Source organism: Aythya ferina (genome assembly GCF_964211825.1).
Source record: "Aythya ferina genome assembly, chromosome: 13".
Classification (NCBI taxonomy): Eukaryota; Metazoa; Chordata; class Aves; order Anseriformes; family Anatidae; genus Aythya; species Aythya ferina.
The window spans coordinates 14,042,996-14,060,163 of record NC_140311.1 but is presented as its reverse complement, the minus strand read 5'-3'; the positions used below and the strand labels follow the sequence as shown (position 1 = coordinate 14,060,163).

General features: G+C 45.6%; 1 protein-coding gene across 16 annotated transcripts in view; it reads left to right on the top strand.

Annotated features, from left to right (window-relative positions):
- The window catches only part of IL1RAPL2 (interleukin 1 receptor accessory protein like 2), a 391,415-nt gene that overhangs the window by 92,587 nt on the left and 281,660 nt on the right, over window positions 1-17,168 (top strand). For 2 of the 16 annotated variants that reach the window (XM_084534708.1, XM_084534709.1), the window contains one exon: window positions 16,033-16,116. The exons of the other annotated variants lie outside the window; for them this stretch is intronic. In XM_084534708.1, the coding sequence (XP_084390834.1) occupies window positions 16,033-16,116 (84 nt within the window). The remainder of the gene's footprint in view (window positions 1-16,032; window positions 16,117-17,168) is intronic. 16 annotated transcript variants of the gene reach the window in all.

Genomic DNA, 17,168 nt, shown 5'->3' with positions numbered 1-17,168 from the left:
GGCTTGATATTTTTCATCTGAGCGCTGTGTAGATGGCAGGTAAAGACACACCGATCATTTGAGAGCTCTGCTTTTACTTAGGAAAAGAAAACAGGAAAGGAAAAGCTAATTTCATTGTGTTGTCAATGTCCTTTAAATTGTACTTTTTGAAACAAATTGAGCTTATTAGAACTGTTAAAGTTGTTTATATACACGTTTTTTGGTATTGTGTGCAACCACAATAATGAAAATCAAATTTAATGCGTTCACATCAATACAGTTGTATTTTTCCTAAAGGAGAATGCTTTTAATCCCGTACGATAATGTAGCTATTGAATAGCAGTGGTGATAATCAGTACAAAAATGTTTTATTTTGGAGTTTTTCAGGCAATATATCAGTCTAAAACTGTCTTATCTGCATTAATGCCTTTAAATAACCCAAGAAAAGTGTTCTAAAATGTATTGGAGGTTAATGGATTATGTACAGCAGTTCAATGCCAGGATTTTGGATAAGGTGGCTGTTTTTAATGGCCCACCAGCAGGTAATAAATCCTGACTGGGGAGTAAGAGTTTGGGGGAAGGAAATGTATCCTGTGGTTGCATCCGTAGTGTCAAGCTGTTAAATTTCCCTTGTGCTGTCCCACAGCAGAAAAATAAGCATGTTCATATTCTTTGGTGGTGGTGATGTAAAGCTGCTTATTTATTTAGTATTTTAAAATCCAATCTTATGGATTTGATGTCTGAAATAGATTGTTTGCTGCGATGGAAGTGTGGCCAAACTTGTCTCCTGGCAGTTGGGTAAGTCAGCATCGCTGTGTGCGGATGGACACATTTAGGCTGCTGCTGTGTCTTTTCCTTCGAGTCTACAAAGAGCCTAAAAATGAAGCTGACAAACTGCGTGTGTTCTCTGAAAAGAGATCAGTGAAGTGTCTAAAATGCTCTCTAACTTACTATTTTTGACCAAATTCCATAAATATTTCCACGCACCGTGTTTGGTTTTCAGGTACCCCAGTGCTGAATTTTTTTAGGCAAGGCCGTGGTGATGCTCGCTGTGTGGTCAGAGGTGGGTGGTATGGGGGTGGCCGATGGGGAAACCGGAGGGCCATGATGCCCTTTTTAAAGGTAAGGCAAGAAGAAACATAATGAAATAGAATGCAAAAGGAGGAAAAAATGCTTATGGAGGGATCTGCTGGGTGGCCGTCCTGTTAAGAGAAGAGGTGAGCTCCAGAGCATCCTCTGCTGTGGGCTCAGAGGCTGCCCTGCTGGAGAGGAAGGCGTTGTGGTGGGCTGGCAGAGGCATGGGTGCGAGCTGCTGGTGCTTTTCTTCAGCCCGGCGTAATTCCTGCAGCCTGGCTGTGGCTAAGCGGTTCGTTAGGGAGTGTAATTGACCTTGAAATGTGCTGCGAGCGAGGAGGACAAACTCTCTCCCACTTCGGGGAACTTGTTTATTGCCGGTTGCCACTTGCTCCTGAGCCTTAATTTAATTCTTTCTCAAACTCCTCTTTTCAAAATCCCTTAAATCCATGTGGAACGGGGAGAAATGGCAATTACGGAGGTTACCTGCTTGCCCACGGAGAGGGGCACGGGAGGAGGGAGCCCTGTGAGCCAGGGTGCCCGCAGGGACCTTTGTGGCCGGCGTGGAAAGGAGGTGTCCCAGGGGAGCTGCGTGGCTGCCTGGTAGTTTTGCTGTTGTCATTTTTATTTAAGCATCTCTGTTGCTGGAACTTGAAACAGGGCGCAGCCGCTCGGCCGTGCTGTTTGTGCTGCCTCATAGGAAACGCACAGCGTGTGCTTCCGAGGCGGCAGCACACTCCTGGGCTTGAGGATGAGATCGGTGCGCAATGTTCTCTTGCAGAGAGGCAGATGTTAGTGATCTGCATGCCATAAAGGAGCTGTATCCATACAAACTGCTGCTAATTCTGCTGCAGCTGTCTAGGTGAATGCACTGCGATGCCTTTACCCAGCCCCACGCTGATTTACAGGTACTTTGCAGAGCCCACTCCTCCCGTTCCTTTGGCTCCTGGGATGAGGAAAGAAGGATATACCTAAATCAGCGAGGCAGCCGTGTATGCTGGTCATCAGGACACAGCTTCCTACTTCAGGGTGACATTTTCAAATGCCTCTGTGCCTTTCATATTTTACTTCTTTAAAAAGGCAAAAGCTTAGTCTCTACCAGTAGACTTGTTTCTGGACCAGATCCTGCCAGTTGTGCTAGGAAGCCACAGCAGCCTGTGCATATGTAATTCATTGCAGGGTCTCTTTTAAAACGGTTTAATACACTTGTAGCGGTAGAAATGCGTACTTTGTCTTGTAACTTCCAGAGTAAACTACTTAATATTGCTTACTGCTGTGTGCTGTGACTGCTGGCAGTTTAATTAAGTGAACTGTTGTTGTGCCGAGATGTTCAGCTGTTCCTGCTGCAGCTACTCACCTTACAAGGGAAGATGTGAAGCTCGTTGCGCAGCCAGCAAGCTCAGGTACAGGGAAGTAAAGACTTGTCTGTTTCCTTACTGGATGAGGGATTTTTCACCGTAGTTCACCAATTCTAAATCAACCGCACTAGTGCCTAGGGGAGGATTTCCACAGAAGCTCCTTCAGGTCCAGTTGACTTTGGAAACCTTTTCCTCTTTCTGCCAAGGCAGCCCTGGCACTTGGGGTCCGGCTGATCCTCCCATGCAGCCGGAGCCCCGCGCCTGGCAGCCCTGCAGAGGAGCTCCTGTCCCCAGGGGTCCCGGGAGCCTGCCCGAGCACACCTTTGTGCACAGTCGCTCATTTTTCATTAGGCAGTGATTTGATTAGATAAAAATAAAAGTTGCTTGAGCATTCACTTTTGCAGTGATGCATAACAAATTTATGCAGATTTGAATAGAACTAATCTGCATGCAAAATATAAAAATGTGATTACTAACCCATATGCACCTGTACCGAAGTTTAATCGGGTACAAATACGAGCAGGAAGAAAGAAGCTTAACAAAATGCACGGCCTCGAATTTGGGTATGAATTAATGCAAAGAGATCCTTATAGTGTTAATGATGATTCAGGTGTTTCCGGAGTAAATTAAATCTTCCAGTTATTTAAGAACACTGTTATTCTTTAATTAACTTTGGCTTTATTAAAATAAAAATCCCACTTTCTGCGGTCCTTGAGCTGCTGACTTCCTTTAGCTGTGCTGCTCTAATGGCATTCAGTCCGTGTCCAGGATCACCCTGAAAACACAGGTGATGGATTCCGACCAGGCGTGAGGCAGTTTGCAATGAATGCAGTTTCCTTGACATAAAGGAAGCTTTATCTACTCTGACGGCGCGCTGGGAGGTCAGGCCTGAGAGTTGGGGGAGCTTTAAAGAACACGTTAGTGCTGATTTTCCTAATAGTTGTGGTGGTGTTCAGTGATTCGTTCCTCAAACCCTGCAGCTTGGGTTAGTGTTCAATACCAGAGCATATCACTTGGCTCTGAAGGTTTTTATGGTCCAGGAAAGTTGGATGGCAGCGGCAATGCATTTTACCTGATGTTTTCTGCTTCCTGGATGCTCTGAGAAGGTTGTTAATGTTCCATGGTTGAGGAGAGGAGAGTGAATGTAGTTGTAGAAATGAATGAGTAATGAGAAGAGAAGCTGAGAGCCAGTCAGCAGCCCTTGCTTCTCGTTCTTAGAGCATGTCTTCGAGGGGAGGCTCCAGCCCTACAGGCCCCATATCTTCTCTCTCTCCCTGTCACTTCCATATTTCTGGCAGGGACCATCTCTGTATTGAACAATGGGTAAAGCTCGAGTGAGATGGTGTTACACACTGAAGCCAAGTGTTTCCCTTGTGAAGCAGTGCTGGGAGAGGAAAGCCTCTGCCCGTTCCAGGAGGCCTGGGCTGGGACCATGGCCGGCTCCCTGCCCTTGCAGACAGTGGCCACCCTGGGCTTTGGAAGCTCCTCCAGGTAGCAGCAGCCTCCAACACGTCTCTTTATAACTTGGCCTGTTGCAGTGGGAGTGATGCTGTGGTGAGGACAGATCCTATCAAGGCAGCATCGCGTGTTGTGGCCACCAGCGGTTGCAGCTGGGTCCTGTAGCCCCTTTGGGGCACGGAATAATTCTGATGAAGAGCTTTGTGACACATTTTGATGGAAAGCAAATGCCAAGGAGTGGGGATGCTTTAAGTAAAGCGAGCTGACATCAGATAATCAAAACCACTTAACATCGTGACACAAAGTGACAGCGTCACGGAATTTCAGAATCGGAGGTGACACTCTGTCCTCTGCATCAGGAGGCACAGAAACGAAGAGCACGGTGGCACGGGCTGAGCACAGGGCATTGGGGTTTCCTCTCCAGTGGCTGCAATTCGGTGAGGGCGGCCCGTAACCCCAGTGTTGTTTTAGAGGAGAGGTTTTGTAGCATAGAAATGAACAAGCCCTTGAAAAGTAAGCTGCTTAAAAAATGCCTTGCCCAGAAGGCTCCAACTGGAGTGATCTGTAGGATATTGGATGTAACGGAGGAGAGGACTTGTGATTTGAACCTTGCTAGGCAGAGCCTACCCCAGTTTAATAAAAATATCCTGAAAAGGCTGCAAGGGGAGCCTCGGGTTCAGACACCTGTTGAAGCTAAGCATGTGAGACCTCTCCATTTGACGTATTTCCCAAGAGGAAACAGCCCGTGTTATTTCCCTTAAGCATTTGCACAGGGATATGCTACTCACAACAGCTGCTGCTTGCAAGAACCTCCGTTTTGTGAACGCCACCTTTGCCAGAAAATATTAAAAACCAGATCGTAACGTACCTACAGTGGGGTGTTCAGCTCAGCAGGAAGCGGCACCGGTGCCAGGACAGAAGGAGGCACAACAAGAGGATTGAGGAGCAGACAAGGTATTCGTGTTTAATGAGTTAGGAGAGGTACCACAGGAAGAAAGGCTGGCGTGATTTGGCAGTGCTCACAAACTTGTGGGAAGGCTTTGTGAGTGTTGGGGCTGCACTGAGCTCCCAAGAAATATCTTTATGTTCTGGAAAGCAATAAAGAATAAAGAAATATCTTTGTTTCGTTAGGCAGAAGGCAAATTGATGGGAAGGGGTTTTATCCTGAAGTACCATCCACATGTCCCTGAGCTGCTTGTGAGCTGAAGAAAAGGGTAAGCTGTCCCACGACCCCTTGAAGGCCTGGAATTGGCTGATCAACAAGTGCCTCACTGGCTCGCCCATCCTCACTTGTCAGCTTTTAGCTGGTGCTGCTGACAGGCTACCGTGCTGGTTGGGTCTCAGGTTGCTCTGGCAGCCCTGGCCCTTGCAGCAGGCACTTGCTAGTGTCAGAACGATATTTTGGAGAGGTGGGTGAGCCCTAAAGGAGGATGGAGGGGGTTCTTAACACAAAAGGAAAGGGGGAGAAAAGACGGGAAGGAGGCAGTGAAGAAGGCTGGTCTTTTATATATATTTTGCATATCAGTGGGCTTTGTGTTTTAGTATCCATGAACAGCCTGTGAGTGTGTATGCGCCAGTGGAGGGTGGTATTTCAAGTCAGAGTACCCTGATATTCCGGGCTAAGTGAGCTCATGGCGGTGTATATATAGCCGAGGCCAGCTTCGGCTGCGTCACTGCCACTGGCTGCGTGACGTGGCACCATCCTTCACTGCCCTAGAACATGTTCAGGCCACGGAGGTGCGATGCGTGGGTACACAGCAGAGGCATATTTGGAGCTTGGCTTTATGTTCGGATATAGCAAAAGCGAGCTTCCCAGTTTGGTTTGCCTCGGGTTGGGATTGCAGGGTGGTGTGGGAGTACCCGGAGCCTTTAGGAAAGACTCCAGTGCAGTGTACAAAGTCTCCATAGAAACATTCACGTGTTGGGAGTGTGACAGGATTGTCAGTGTGGAGACTTCCAGAGGCTTTGGAGGCTGATCATTTTAGGAAGTAGTGGAATGTGACCAATGAATCGAAATGGAGACATTCGGAGTATATCAGATATGTCTGGGTGTGCGTGGAGAGATGGGGATGGCTCTGGATCAAGTCTTGTCTAGTGGGCAAGCATGTCACATCCTCTTCTTCTTAACTGTACCAGGATGCATTGTGAGATAGTGGGATCCTGGCTCACACTGCTGCTGCAGCCCCCCTGGGCTCGAGTGGCTGGAGACCTCCTTATTCCCACCCCACAGGGACATGGGGTTCCTCAGGGCTGTGTGAATAGCTTGTCTGCCTCCCTGGTGCTTTCATCTGAAGTACTTAGGAGTCAATTATTTTGCTGTCTTCACCTTGGAAAATTGAATCTCGGTTTGCCTGGCCCCCTAGGTCATCCTTCGCAGCGCTCCTCTCAATTTGAATTTTTCAGTCATGGGTGAGTGACACTGTGCAGGTCTAGCGAATCCTTTCCCTTTCAGCTTGCCGTGTCCCACAGGTGCATGAAATCTTGCAGTGGCCATGTCCAGGGGCCAAAGATAATTTTCCCTTTAGCAAAAGCTTCAAGTTGGTTTGTATTTTTTTTTTTTTTTTTTTTGGTAAAATGATCATGGTGGGCTCTGAGCTGTCCCATTGAAGAGGCCAGAAATGTTATCTGTTCACATCTCCAGTGCTGTGGGAAGTACGAAGCATTAATTAACCATTATATCTCTAAAATTCATACACCAGTTCTTTCTTGCACAACGAATAACCTGTTGCAGCTCAACACTGGGCAGTTTCTCTAGTTAAAAGATATTCGGTCTCTGTCTTCATCTTGTTTTGGAAGAGTAGGGACTTCAAAGAAAGGAACTCAGAGAAGGAGCCCTCGGATGTCACTTGCAGATGATGACTGCTCTGTGTGTGCTGCTGGCTCACCCGGACGTCTGGGAGCTCTGTGGGTGCTTGGAGCACAGATGAGGAGCTCAGAGCTTCCACAAGTGTGGGCCTCCCGCAGCTCCTGCTCTCGCCTCGAAAAACCTTGCAGATAGGAAGCAAATCGGGTAGTGCAGCAGTAAGCACTGATGAGCCTTTCTGTTAGATAATCTGTGCCTACGGAGGCTTTGTACCTGATTCAGAAACTACATTTAGTCTGTTTTTTAATATCTCTGACTATACATTTGTAAATGCATACACGTTTCTGAAGTTCTGCTGACAGTAATGAGGCTTCAGGTTCTCGCCTCTTCTCCAGAACTCTTCAGAATAACATTTATAGAAAAGGATGGTGAACAAGCATTGCTTGAGCCAGCCTTAACAGGAGGTAATCCAATTTGTTCTTAGAGAGTTCCTTGGCTTTAGGTAACCATTCTCTGCTGTTTTGCTGTCCTTGCAGGGGGATTTGTAATGCTGAACCTCAGTCACCTGTGCTGCAAAATACTCCCATGAAGAAGAGAATGATTGCTTGGTTTAAGTTCTGCTTTCTGGCACTGTGGTATTTAGTGTTGTAAGTGTTCTCCATTCCTTTTGGAAATAGAATAAAAGCAAGGCCACCTAGATGATAAGAGTGCAAGCATGCTGTTATAACAAATGGAGGACACAAACTAGATTGAAAGTTCAGAATATTTGCTTTCTGGCATGGCTGCTAAGGTGTTTCCTGTTTCTCAAAGCTTTATAGAGAAATTAAGGAAGAATAAAAGCTGACGGGAAGAAAGGAATGTTATTTTAACTCCCACAAGGAGTGGGAAGGTGGCCATAAAGAAATGATGTTCAGGGGCAAATTAGGAAATTGAATTCTATAACGCATAGAGAATGACCTTAATAATGTTCTGTTGCAAAACTCGTCCTCAGCATGGTGCTTGGCTGAGGGGGCTGGAAATATCTGACCGGCCTCCTGTGGAGAACCAGGTTAGAGTGAAACCAGTGAGGATTTTGCCCCCCAGGTTCAGAAGCATTGAGACTTCATCATTTTTTTTTTTATTTTTTCCCTTGTTGAGGATGGGATCCTGTAGGGTCTCTGGTTTGTGTGTGCAAGACAGTCAGCTCCTGTCTTTGATGGAGCTGATTGTTTTCCTGGAATTTGTGTTGTTATTTCATAATAAAATATTGAAGACACCATTTATATATATATTTTTTTTTCTGATAAGTTACTTCTCGTCTTGGAGAGTCACTCTGAATTATCTGCCAGGCTCCCAGTCCTTTTTAGAATTAATGGCTTGACCCAGTTACACAATTCATCCCTCATTCATTTTTGCTTAGTATCTTAGTCATCTATTTCCCCTCTCCTTGTATATTGCAATGACCTGTCCTGTATTTTGCTGGTTATTTAGCTCCCACTGGGACATGGGATTTTCTGGAGGCTTGACGTGCGCTGCCATACAGACAGCTTCTTGTCTTTTTCCTAAGTTCTCGTGGGAGCTGGTTGGTACTGCTGGTTGTTTTGTGCAGGGCTGGTGCATGGTGCTGTGTGTTAGAAACATAATAGCAAAGCAATCTTCATCAAATGGCTTGATTTTGAGCAATCTCTGAACAACAGGCTGAAATTAGCTGTTTTCTTTCTCTTCCCAGTGCCCAAATATTGCTAAGTCAGTGAGGTTAGAACTAAATCCATGTTTTTGTGTCTTAAAAAATGGCACGTTAAAAATTTGAAGCCGTGGTGGCATGTTCTCCTATTGCTAATACTCGCTGTAGATTTTTCTTTTTCCTCACCAGCGCTTTTCCAAGCGGGAAGGAGGTGGCTTTCTTTGTGTTCTGTTTATTTGAATCATTCAAAGTGAATGACAGTGGACTCCCACTCCGCATGCCGTCCTTGTTGTGAGTTTTGAAAGAGCATGCATGGATCTAATACAAATTCTGTCTCTGCTGTTATTTTAGTGCTGTTTTTTAATATAACATTTACAGAAACATTGGCAATCAAAGGACTTGTTACCATTTGTGCTAATTTCAGGAGATGATCACGGGACTACGTAATTAGCATTGCTTTAACAAGGAGCTGAATGGAGAGAGGCTACTTCTGCGATGGGAGAGCAGGACATATCCCTGCTAGACAAGGGACACTTAACTGTATGGTAATGAACCAAGACAGCTGGAGAATTCATAAAGGGCAACATCAGATAAGATTGCCTCTGCTACAAGGCAGTAGGTAGGTCACTGGGCATTACGAGATACTTTGGATGGTGTCCTGCTGTACTCTGGGGAAAGTAAGAGACTTGTGTAATGGAAATCCTGTTTCACAGCTCTAATAAGCTTGTTAATAACAATTCAGTGTGTCGCGGCATTTAGAGAGGATTTCAGATTTTGTCATATAGAAAGATTCAAGTGGGAAGGGAAGAAAGGCTTTCCAGTGGGGTTAGCCTCACCCGGGGGATGCTTGCAGGGACTGTAACTCAAAGTCTGGCTGCACGGTGTGAAGGCAGCCTGGTTCCACTGGACTGTGTTACGTTAGCAGAGAGCTTGCTGGAGAGAATTAGGCAGGGGCACTTCAGTTTTGTTTGAGTGGCTTCTGTCAAAGGTTTTCTGAGCTCTCTTGTTAAACCTCTCATGCAGACAACTCATACAAGCCGTGTTCTTCCCTCCCTGCAGTGCAAACAGGGCGCTCTGAGCAAGCATCGCTGGGTGCAGGCTGTTTCTCACCTTGGCGTTCACCCACCTGCATCAGCTGAGCAGATTGATGCTACCACCTGGAACCGGGGCAGAAATTTAGGGTACTGAAATCTAGGAATGAGTTTAGTAAGTGACGTATCCCCGTGCAGTGCTGTTAGTGCTAACTCAGCTCAGTGCCTAACTCATTCACGTGGTAAGCTTGAGTGCCTGGGTGGGTTGCCATATGGGGGAACCTACAATATCCACAGGGGTCTAGAACCATTTCGGGAGTTGTGGTTTACCACCCAAATGAGCCAAATATTTAGACTGTGCTGGTTCCCATCTAACCCTTCGCAGGCTTGACTGCCCCTCAGAAGGGCAATTCAACTTGCCTCCTCTGCTGTTCTCCTCAAATCCAAAATCTGGTGTCAGGGCAACCCCAGAAGTCAGTTTGATCTTCTGTAATCGCTATCGGAAGAGCACGTTCAAGAGCTTGTCAGTATTTCTAATGGATGTTACTTCCAGAACTGACCATTTTGATATTCCACAGCAGTGCAGCAGCGTTATGTCACTACCGTGTTTGGCATCGGCTTGAGACACAACAGCAGCATCTGTGCAAATCTGCACACACCTGCCTGCAGCAGCTTCTCTTACTTTGCCTCTCCACTCTTAAAAGCCCATTTTGGTTCATGTGCACAAGCGCAGTTCTGCCCTTTAAATACGGGTGCAGCAGCTCAGCAGTGGTTACAGGGGGGTTATTTTTTTATGGTCAGTGTCTCGGGTATAAGCCAACATCTGTGCGACACGCGTCCTCTTAATAACTGGCGAGCAGCCTGAGGCAACACCCTGCACATCTGAACAGCTCCACAGCTTAAGTAGAGGGGAGGGAATGAAATTTTTTTGGCCTTGAGTTTCTGTGGCTGATTCTTTTCTTATAGTTAACCCGGCTCTTTGAATCTCAGCACCAGTTTAGGGTGATTGAAACCCTGTTTGAGACACAACTTTCAGGGTTAGCTTACTAGAGGGTAAGGACAGTGGTGTTTGTTGGGACCTGAGTTGAGTTATAACATGCAGCATATCTTTGCTCTTGCTTCCAGATCATCTGCTCGTTTGCAGCACATGTGATGTATTGATACAGGTGAGCAGATATAAGCTTATTCCAGCTTGCTTGTACATCCACGTGCTGTGTTCTCTGCCTTGGATACAGTTAGAGGGAGAAATCGCAGAGCTGTGGAGGTGGTGCATTTTTCATCCGTTGCCAGTTCCAAGTAAGGCCTTTTCACTAGGCAAAGTCATGCTGGCAATAAAAATCGACTGCCAGATTTATTTCTTTTTATTTTTTATTCTCTTTTTCTTGAAGGACAGTGATTGGACTAATTGGGGCTGTTTCCTAATTGCAATGGAAGCATAGGTGAAGGTATACATTAAAGTATGAACAAACAGGAATCTGCTGGATAAACATTTAATTTCTGCCTACTTACTTCAATTTTCAAGTCCCAGAGGACCAACTTCCTATTATCACTGAACCTCATTATAGTTTTATCTCTGGTCTTACAATAAAATCAAAAGCATTAAGTAACTAGAGCTCTCCTAGGCTATTTATGATCGATTCAGGTAACCACTAATTGCAGTTTGCCTCCCAAATGCTGTGGAAGTTGAAGGTCTTTTGCTATATGTGGTGGACAGATACCTTCTAAGATCCTGGATAAAGAAAAGTTAATAGCGACCGGGGTTATTTAATATCCTAAATAAGGATACAGAGGAGGAAGTGGAAAGCAATCTGGCAATGTCTGCTGTAGCTGCTGGCATGGGTTTTGTTACAAATTAACTGTATCAGAGTGAATTAGAGAAAAAAGAGTTGCAAATGTTCATAGGATTTGTAAAGTGGAAGTCAGATTAGCTTGTATATACGAATGCATTTTCATGTTTTCCATTAAACTAGTTCATATGGCTTCAATTATTCTCTTAAGTCCCATATTATTATTTTCAGTTTCCCGAGTGCGTGATTTATGTAACTAAGAATATTAAAGTCAAACACACAAATTGAAATTCACTGCACATTGATTAAATTGGCTGTATGCATTACTTAAGTTAAATAAATTACATATGTTAAAAAATAAGCAGCAAACTATGACTGTAATAGTTACAATTTGCAATTCGAATGACCTATAAACCAAGAATTATTTGCTGACAAAATGTTTGAGTAATATTGAATAATGAATACATTAGAGAATTTCATGATGTGTTCATCACGATTAATGAATAAGGAAAAAATATTCATCAAGCATTATGTAAGTTTTTGTTCAGGGGAAAATCAAACTCTCAACAGGTTTTTGGGGAAGTCTGTCTGGAAAGATGGCAGGAATTGGTGAGTTGTGGTGAAACAAACTGGTGAGGGGCAGCTTCAGAAGCTGTCTGGTTGACCCACATGATGTACTGGCTGTTGGGTATCTCACGAAGGGCGTGATGTAAGGAACTCGTGGTCATCTTTGTAGCAGTCCACCAGCAGTGTTGCACCTAATATTTTAAGAAAGTTGTTTTTCTGTATGTATGCATCTTCTCTCTCTGAAGAAAGAAAAATGTAAGACGGGTGGTGATGCTGCATCCCTTGAAGGTAATAATGGTGTGGTTAAAACGCCAACTCCTCTTCTGCTCCAGAAGGCAACCCAGACTGATTTTTGCCCTGCTGGTGCTGCTCCCTTCTCTACAGACGTGTGTCTGCTAGGTCTGTGGGCCTGGGGCTGCTCCGTGCACAGGTGGGAAGTGGGAATGCTGCACCTCTTGGAGATAGGGGGAAGGTTCAGGGTGTTCAGGGTTAAAACTTCTAAAAGTAGCTTAGGGGCTTGGGCTCGTTTGTTCTGGACGTTGGTCCCTGTTGAGATGTTTCAAGTGCAGCATTTGCTCTGAGTATTGGGTAATGATTAGGTCAAACTTCATAAAGCTTTTCTTCATTGTTTGCTCTAGTCCTGTTAAAATAACACCCCAAAAGCTGTGGGCAGTTGAGCTTTTATTCTGATGGAAAAATTAGACAACAGTGGAAACAAGCAAGTCACCCCCCCTAAAAACAAACAAACAAACACCAAAACCACCCAAACCGAGCTATTTTTCAAAATAGCTTCAAATGCCAGCTCTCAAATGTCAGAAATCCATCAATTTACAGAACTTCCTAACCTTCTAGAGGAACCTGTCGTGTTTCATGGAAGTTGCTGTTTGTATACATAGGAACAAACACTTAAAAAGGTGTTGAATTTTATTTTAACATAGAGACAAAGTGCTTTATACCAAAAGACCTAACTGTAGGATGCTTAGCAAAGCATTTGCATTTAGAGATGAAGTGCTCAAAAGAATTGGCAACAGCTTGTATGGAAAACTCCAAAAGTCGCACCAGTGATGATTGTATTAGGGGAGAAAGGGCATGTTAGTGAGGAGCAGCACGAGTAGATGTGAAATGTATTTATTCACACTGGGGAGACAGAGAAGTACATTAGCTGAGTTGGTTGTTGTTTATTTTTGTTTCTAATAATTTGCAAACTATTTCCTTAGCATTAAAACAAACAACAAAAAAAAACCCACACACCCTTCCCTGTATCATTTTCTTTTTATCTTCTCCGCTTCAGGGAGAGGAAAAAGATTCTGGGCTGCTGCAGTGCTGGGTTCTGCGTGGTGCTGCTGGATTGCCTGCAGCACCCTGGGCTTGTGCAGCTGGCCAGGAGCAGCAGACAGCCCAGTTGTATTTCCCCCACTCTTCCCTGGACTCCTGCCGTCCTCTATTTCACCCCGCCGCAGCCTTTCTTTGCTTTGTGGAAAGTCTAAAACCCGCTTTGGTTGTTGGAATAATGCTTGGAAACATTATTGAGTTCTGAGCTGAACAAAGATCAGGGCCGTGCGTGCGGAGAGCAGTGACTGAAGTACCCAGCGCAGTACCTTCTGGGGAGCGTTTTTATTTTCCATTTATTTCCATTATTTCCTTCAAGTAACGCTCTCGTGGGGGGAGTGGGTTATAAGTGCTCCTTCTTAAAGTTTCCTTTAGAAGTGCCGCTGTGCTGACTCTGCAGAGGGAGCGTTTTTAATGCCGTTGCAGCCATCCTCCAGCGAGGTGAGTTATCTTCCTGCCCCGCGAGGTGCCCCGTGCCTGCTGCTTTGTTATCTGCCACCTTCCCAGGCGTGCGTCTGAACACCAACACCTGCAAAGGCAGCCTCGGAAGAGGAGAACAATGCATGAATGTGAACAATCCTGAAAAAGCCCTTGTGAAATAAATAGGCTACTCGTATTGTACAGAAAGCAGGGAGCTGATGCTGTCTGCTGTTGTGCTCCCCGTGCAGCGGTGGCAGGCAGCCCTCCGAGTGTGAAGCCCTAAAAACATCTCCCCCGGCAGCACCTGCTGTGGGACCAGGCTGCCAAAGAGCCTCCTTCCCCCAGTCTGTTCGAACCGTGCTGCCCCCGCAGTGACAGTGCGTGGGGAAGGTAGAGCAGCTCAGCATTTGAATTTGAAATTAATTTGGGTAATTTGATTAGCTGGTACGATCTATAAAATGTTCTGTGTAAAATGCACGAAATGAAAACCAACGGCCATCTGTGGCAATCCAGCATCTCTCCTGTGATCATGGGAAGAAAAAGAAAGAGGGAGCTTTTTCTTGAAAAATTGCTCTTGAGGTGAAAGGTAATCCTCCAGCTTTGGCTGCTGGATAGCAAAGTGTACACTTGGATATTTGTGGCTCTTTCTCTGCTGTGGAACTGCTTTTGTAAAACGTCAAAATCTTTCAAGTCCTGTCTTGGATTTACGGGTAAGGATAAAGGATGCTTGGGTCTGTTGGTTTCCATAAAACACACTTTGTCTTCAACAGGCCAGCTAATCTGACACGCTAGAGACTGAGAAGTCGTTTTGGTTGGAAAGAGCAGGTAGTTTAAGTCTTAGAAAAACAAAAACTCAACTCGACGTGGAAGTTACAGCATTCATTGAGCTGCCCAAAGCGGGCAGGGCGGTAGTGACAAATTGCTCCGCACGCGGATGCTTCCTAAGCACATCTGCTCTGCGAGTGTCCCTCTGAGCTGACAGATCGGGAAGAAATGCTTCGCTTTCGCAGGATTGTGTGAGTGGGTGGAATCCGCCGAGCTGGGCCCCCCTGTGAACAAAGCACAGCGGTGCCGGCACGCTGGCCGGGCTGTCGCATCCGTTAGGAGGTGTGTAAGCAGAGCAGGAGGGCCTGGAAACTTCAGCTTGAGACAAAGACGAATGTTAATGTCAGCAGGATGCGGTCTGCCCACCTAGCTGCTTGCCTGAAATCAGAGGAGCTGGCTCTGCTGGGTGAATGCAAACAAAGTCGAGGTGCATTCAGCACCTTCTCACTCAGCTCTCCATCGCCTTCCCTGTGGCAGGGCTGGTGTGGAGCCGAGCATTTTTAAGTCATTAGAATAAACTAAAAGCAACTGGACTGCAGTGCTTGTCATAAGCAGGGTTGGTCCAAAAGCAAGCTGGGCACTCATTTTCTTCACCAAAACTGGCTGTTTCTTGCCTGAAGAGCTGCTTGCAATTTTTCAAGCTCCTCCTCGTAATAAATCCGGCTTCTGCCCACTTTGCTCTCATCACATGCACAACTCTTATTTCCTGGAGCCCTGGAGAGCCAGGCTGGGATATACAGGATGGGACTGGGCAGGGCACACGTGTGATGGAGGAGACGGCTTGGTCCCAGCACCAGCAGCTGCTGACCATCTCTGCCGTCCTCTCTCATGACTCTGAGAAGTCCTTGAACGTGTTTGTGGTCAGCAGGGATCGGGCATTGCTCAGGAAGAGACACCTTTGGTTTTCCTCTTGTGTATTCCTTCAGAGAACGTGTTGTCCTGTCCTCAGCTGCAGCGCACGATGCCAGCTGTAGTCACTTGTGTTTTCCCTCGGTGCTGTCTCTTTGAGAAAACTTTTTTCAACTGCTCTTTGCACAAAGGCAACAGACATTAGCTGATGTGCTGCCGAAGATGCTGCCTTATGCTGATGGGTATTTTGGTGCTGTAGCCTGTTGAGTGCATGTGATAATTGCTTTCCCTTCTGGGCTTTGAGGACAGGAGATGCAATTAGCATGTCCGGCATATTTGCTTTTATACATTCTCAAAATTGCAATTCTTTTAGGAACACCAAGGAGTCATTAAATTGGGACTTGCTTCTTACATTGTAAAATACCTTTGCTTTCTGAGCATCAGAAGAATTTGCTTGCCCTAGCTGCTGCTCTGGCAGTCTATTTGAATTCAGCTGCGGTGTCACAAGTGCAAGCACGAAATCCCATTGAAGTATACCACAAACATTAAAGGTAGCTTTGCAAAGCTCTTGAGACTTGGAGCTCTTGCCAAAGGACAGGTGTCAGCCCTCGATTCCTCTTTCAGACAAAGCTCGGAGAGGTTTGTAGGTGGATGAGGGGGGTATTTACATGTTAAACTTATGGCATTTCTCATTGTGTACCGAAAACAATGTGTGCATGGCACTTCAAAGTTTACCAACGTCTTGTTTCTAGCACCTTGCCACTCTGACTAACGGCACAGCCAGCCTACACTGCAATCTGGCTACCTGCATGAGGGCTGCGTTTGAGGAGGAAAGAGCCAGAACACGAGGGGCACACGGTTTCAGGTTTGCCTATGTCTGTGTATGCAGGTCCCCAAGACTACACCGAGACACTTTTCCCTGCTAGAGACAACTGGAGACTTTCCTGGGATGCTGGAGAGCAGCTGGGCAGTGGTAAGATCAACGGCTGTATGTCCTTTTCCTCCACATCCCATATTAGTCTTCTTGTCTGCTGGCTCGTGCTCATGTGTGGATGTACATTTGTTCCTTGTTGGGCCAAAGAAAAAAGGTGTATTTGTTTCTGTTAAAATAAGGAATGGTGGCATGCTGAAATCTCGAGGTTTTGCAGGCTAGGAAGCAGGTCTGCTGCTGAGAATTTATTGGGATTATTGCACACTTGGAATAAAGAATCAGAAAAGGGAAAAGGAGAGAGCAGGATAAAAAGAGTGAACACCCTGATTTTGCTCATCCATTAGTGCTGCTGAGGAGCTGTGTGACCGACTGCCAGCTCCTGCAAGGAAAGAGAACAACCTTCATCTGTCTGAGATTCCTTTGGGAAAAAAATGTTACTTCAATGAATAAGTGAACTTTTGGCAACGTTTGTCCTGCGTAAGTGACAAAAATAATAATAAGGTTTTGGTTGTGAATCAGGTAACTTCTTCCAAATATTTCCCATTTCTGTGTAAAAACCAACAAAAAAAGGCAGATTTCAGCAGGGCATTCTGGTTTTGCAGAGACAGAGGAAGACACCCCCAAACCTTGCTCTTCCAGACCTCAGCATCTCTGGTAACCTGCCTTAAAAAAGCCAATGTTTGCCAACAGCCACCACAAATTTCCAACAGTTACTGTCCTAACTGCAGGCAGAAACTGTTGCCTTAGATGCTGCTGTATGGAAACTGTCAAACGCTGACATTTAATGGCAACCATGGGAGCTGGCGATCTGCTGCTTTGGAGGGGATTCTAGAAATACTCCATAAAAAGTAAGTTTAAGCTCTGTTACTGCTATAACCATAACGTTTAAAAAGATCTTCACCGAATTCTGTATGAGAAACAAATACCCTACAATAAAATTAAAAAAGAAGCCCAAATCCACAGTAGGGATGAGATGTGGCATTTGTCATCGTTTGCCCGTTTCTGTGGGGTTATTACCAGCAAAGGAAGTTTGGAACAAACCCCGTTAGGATTTCTACTCGTGTCTGTAGGGCTGCAAGCCTGGCGTGCAGACA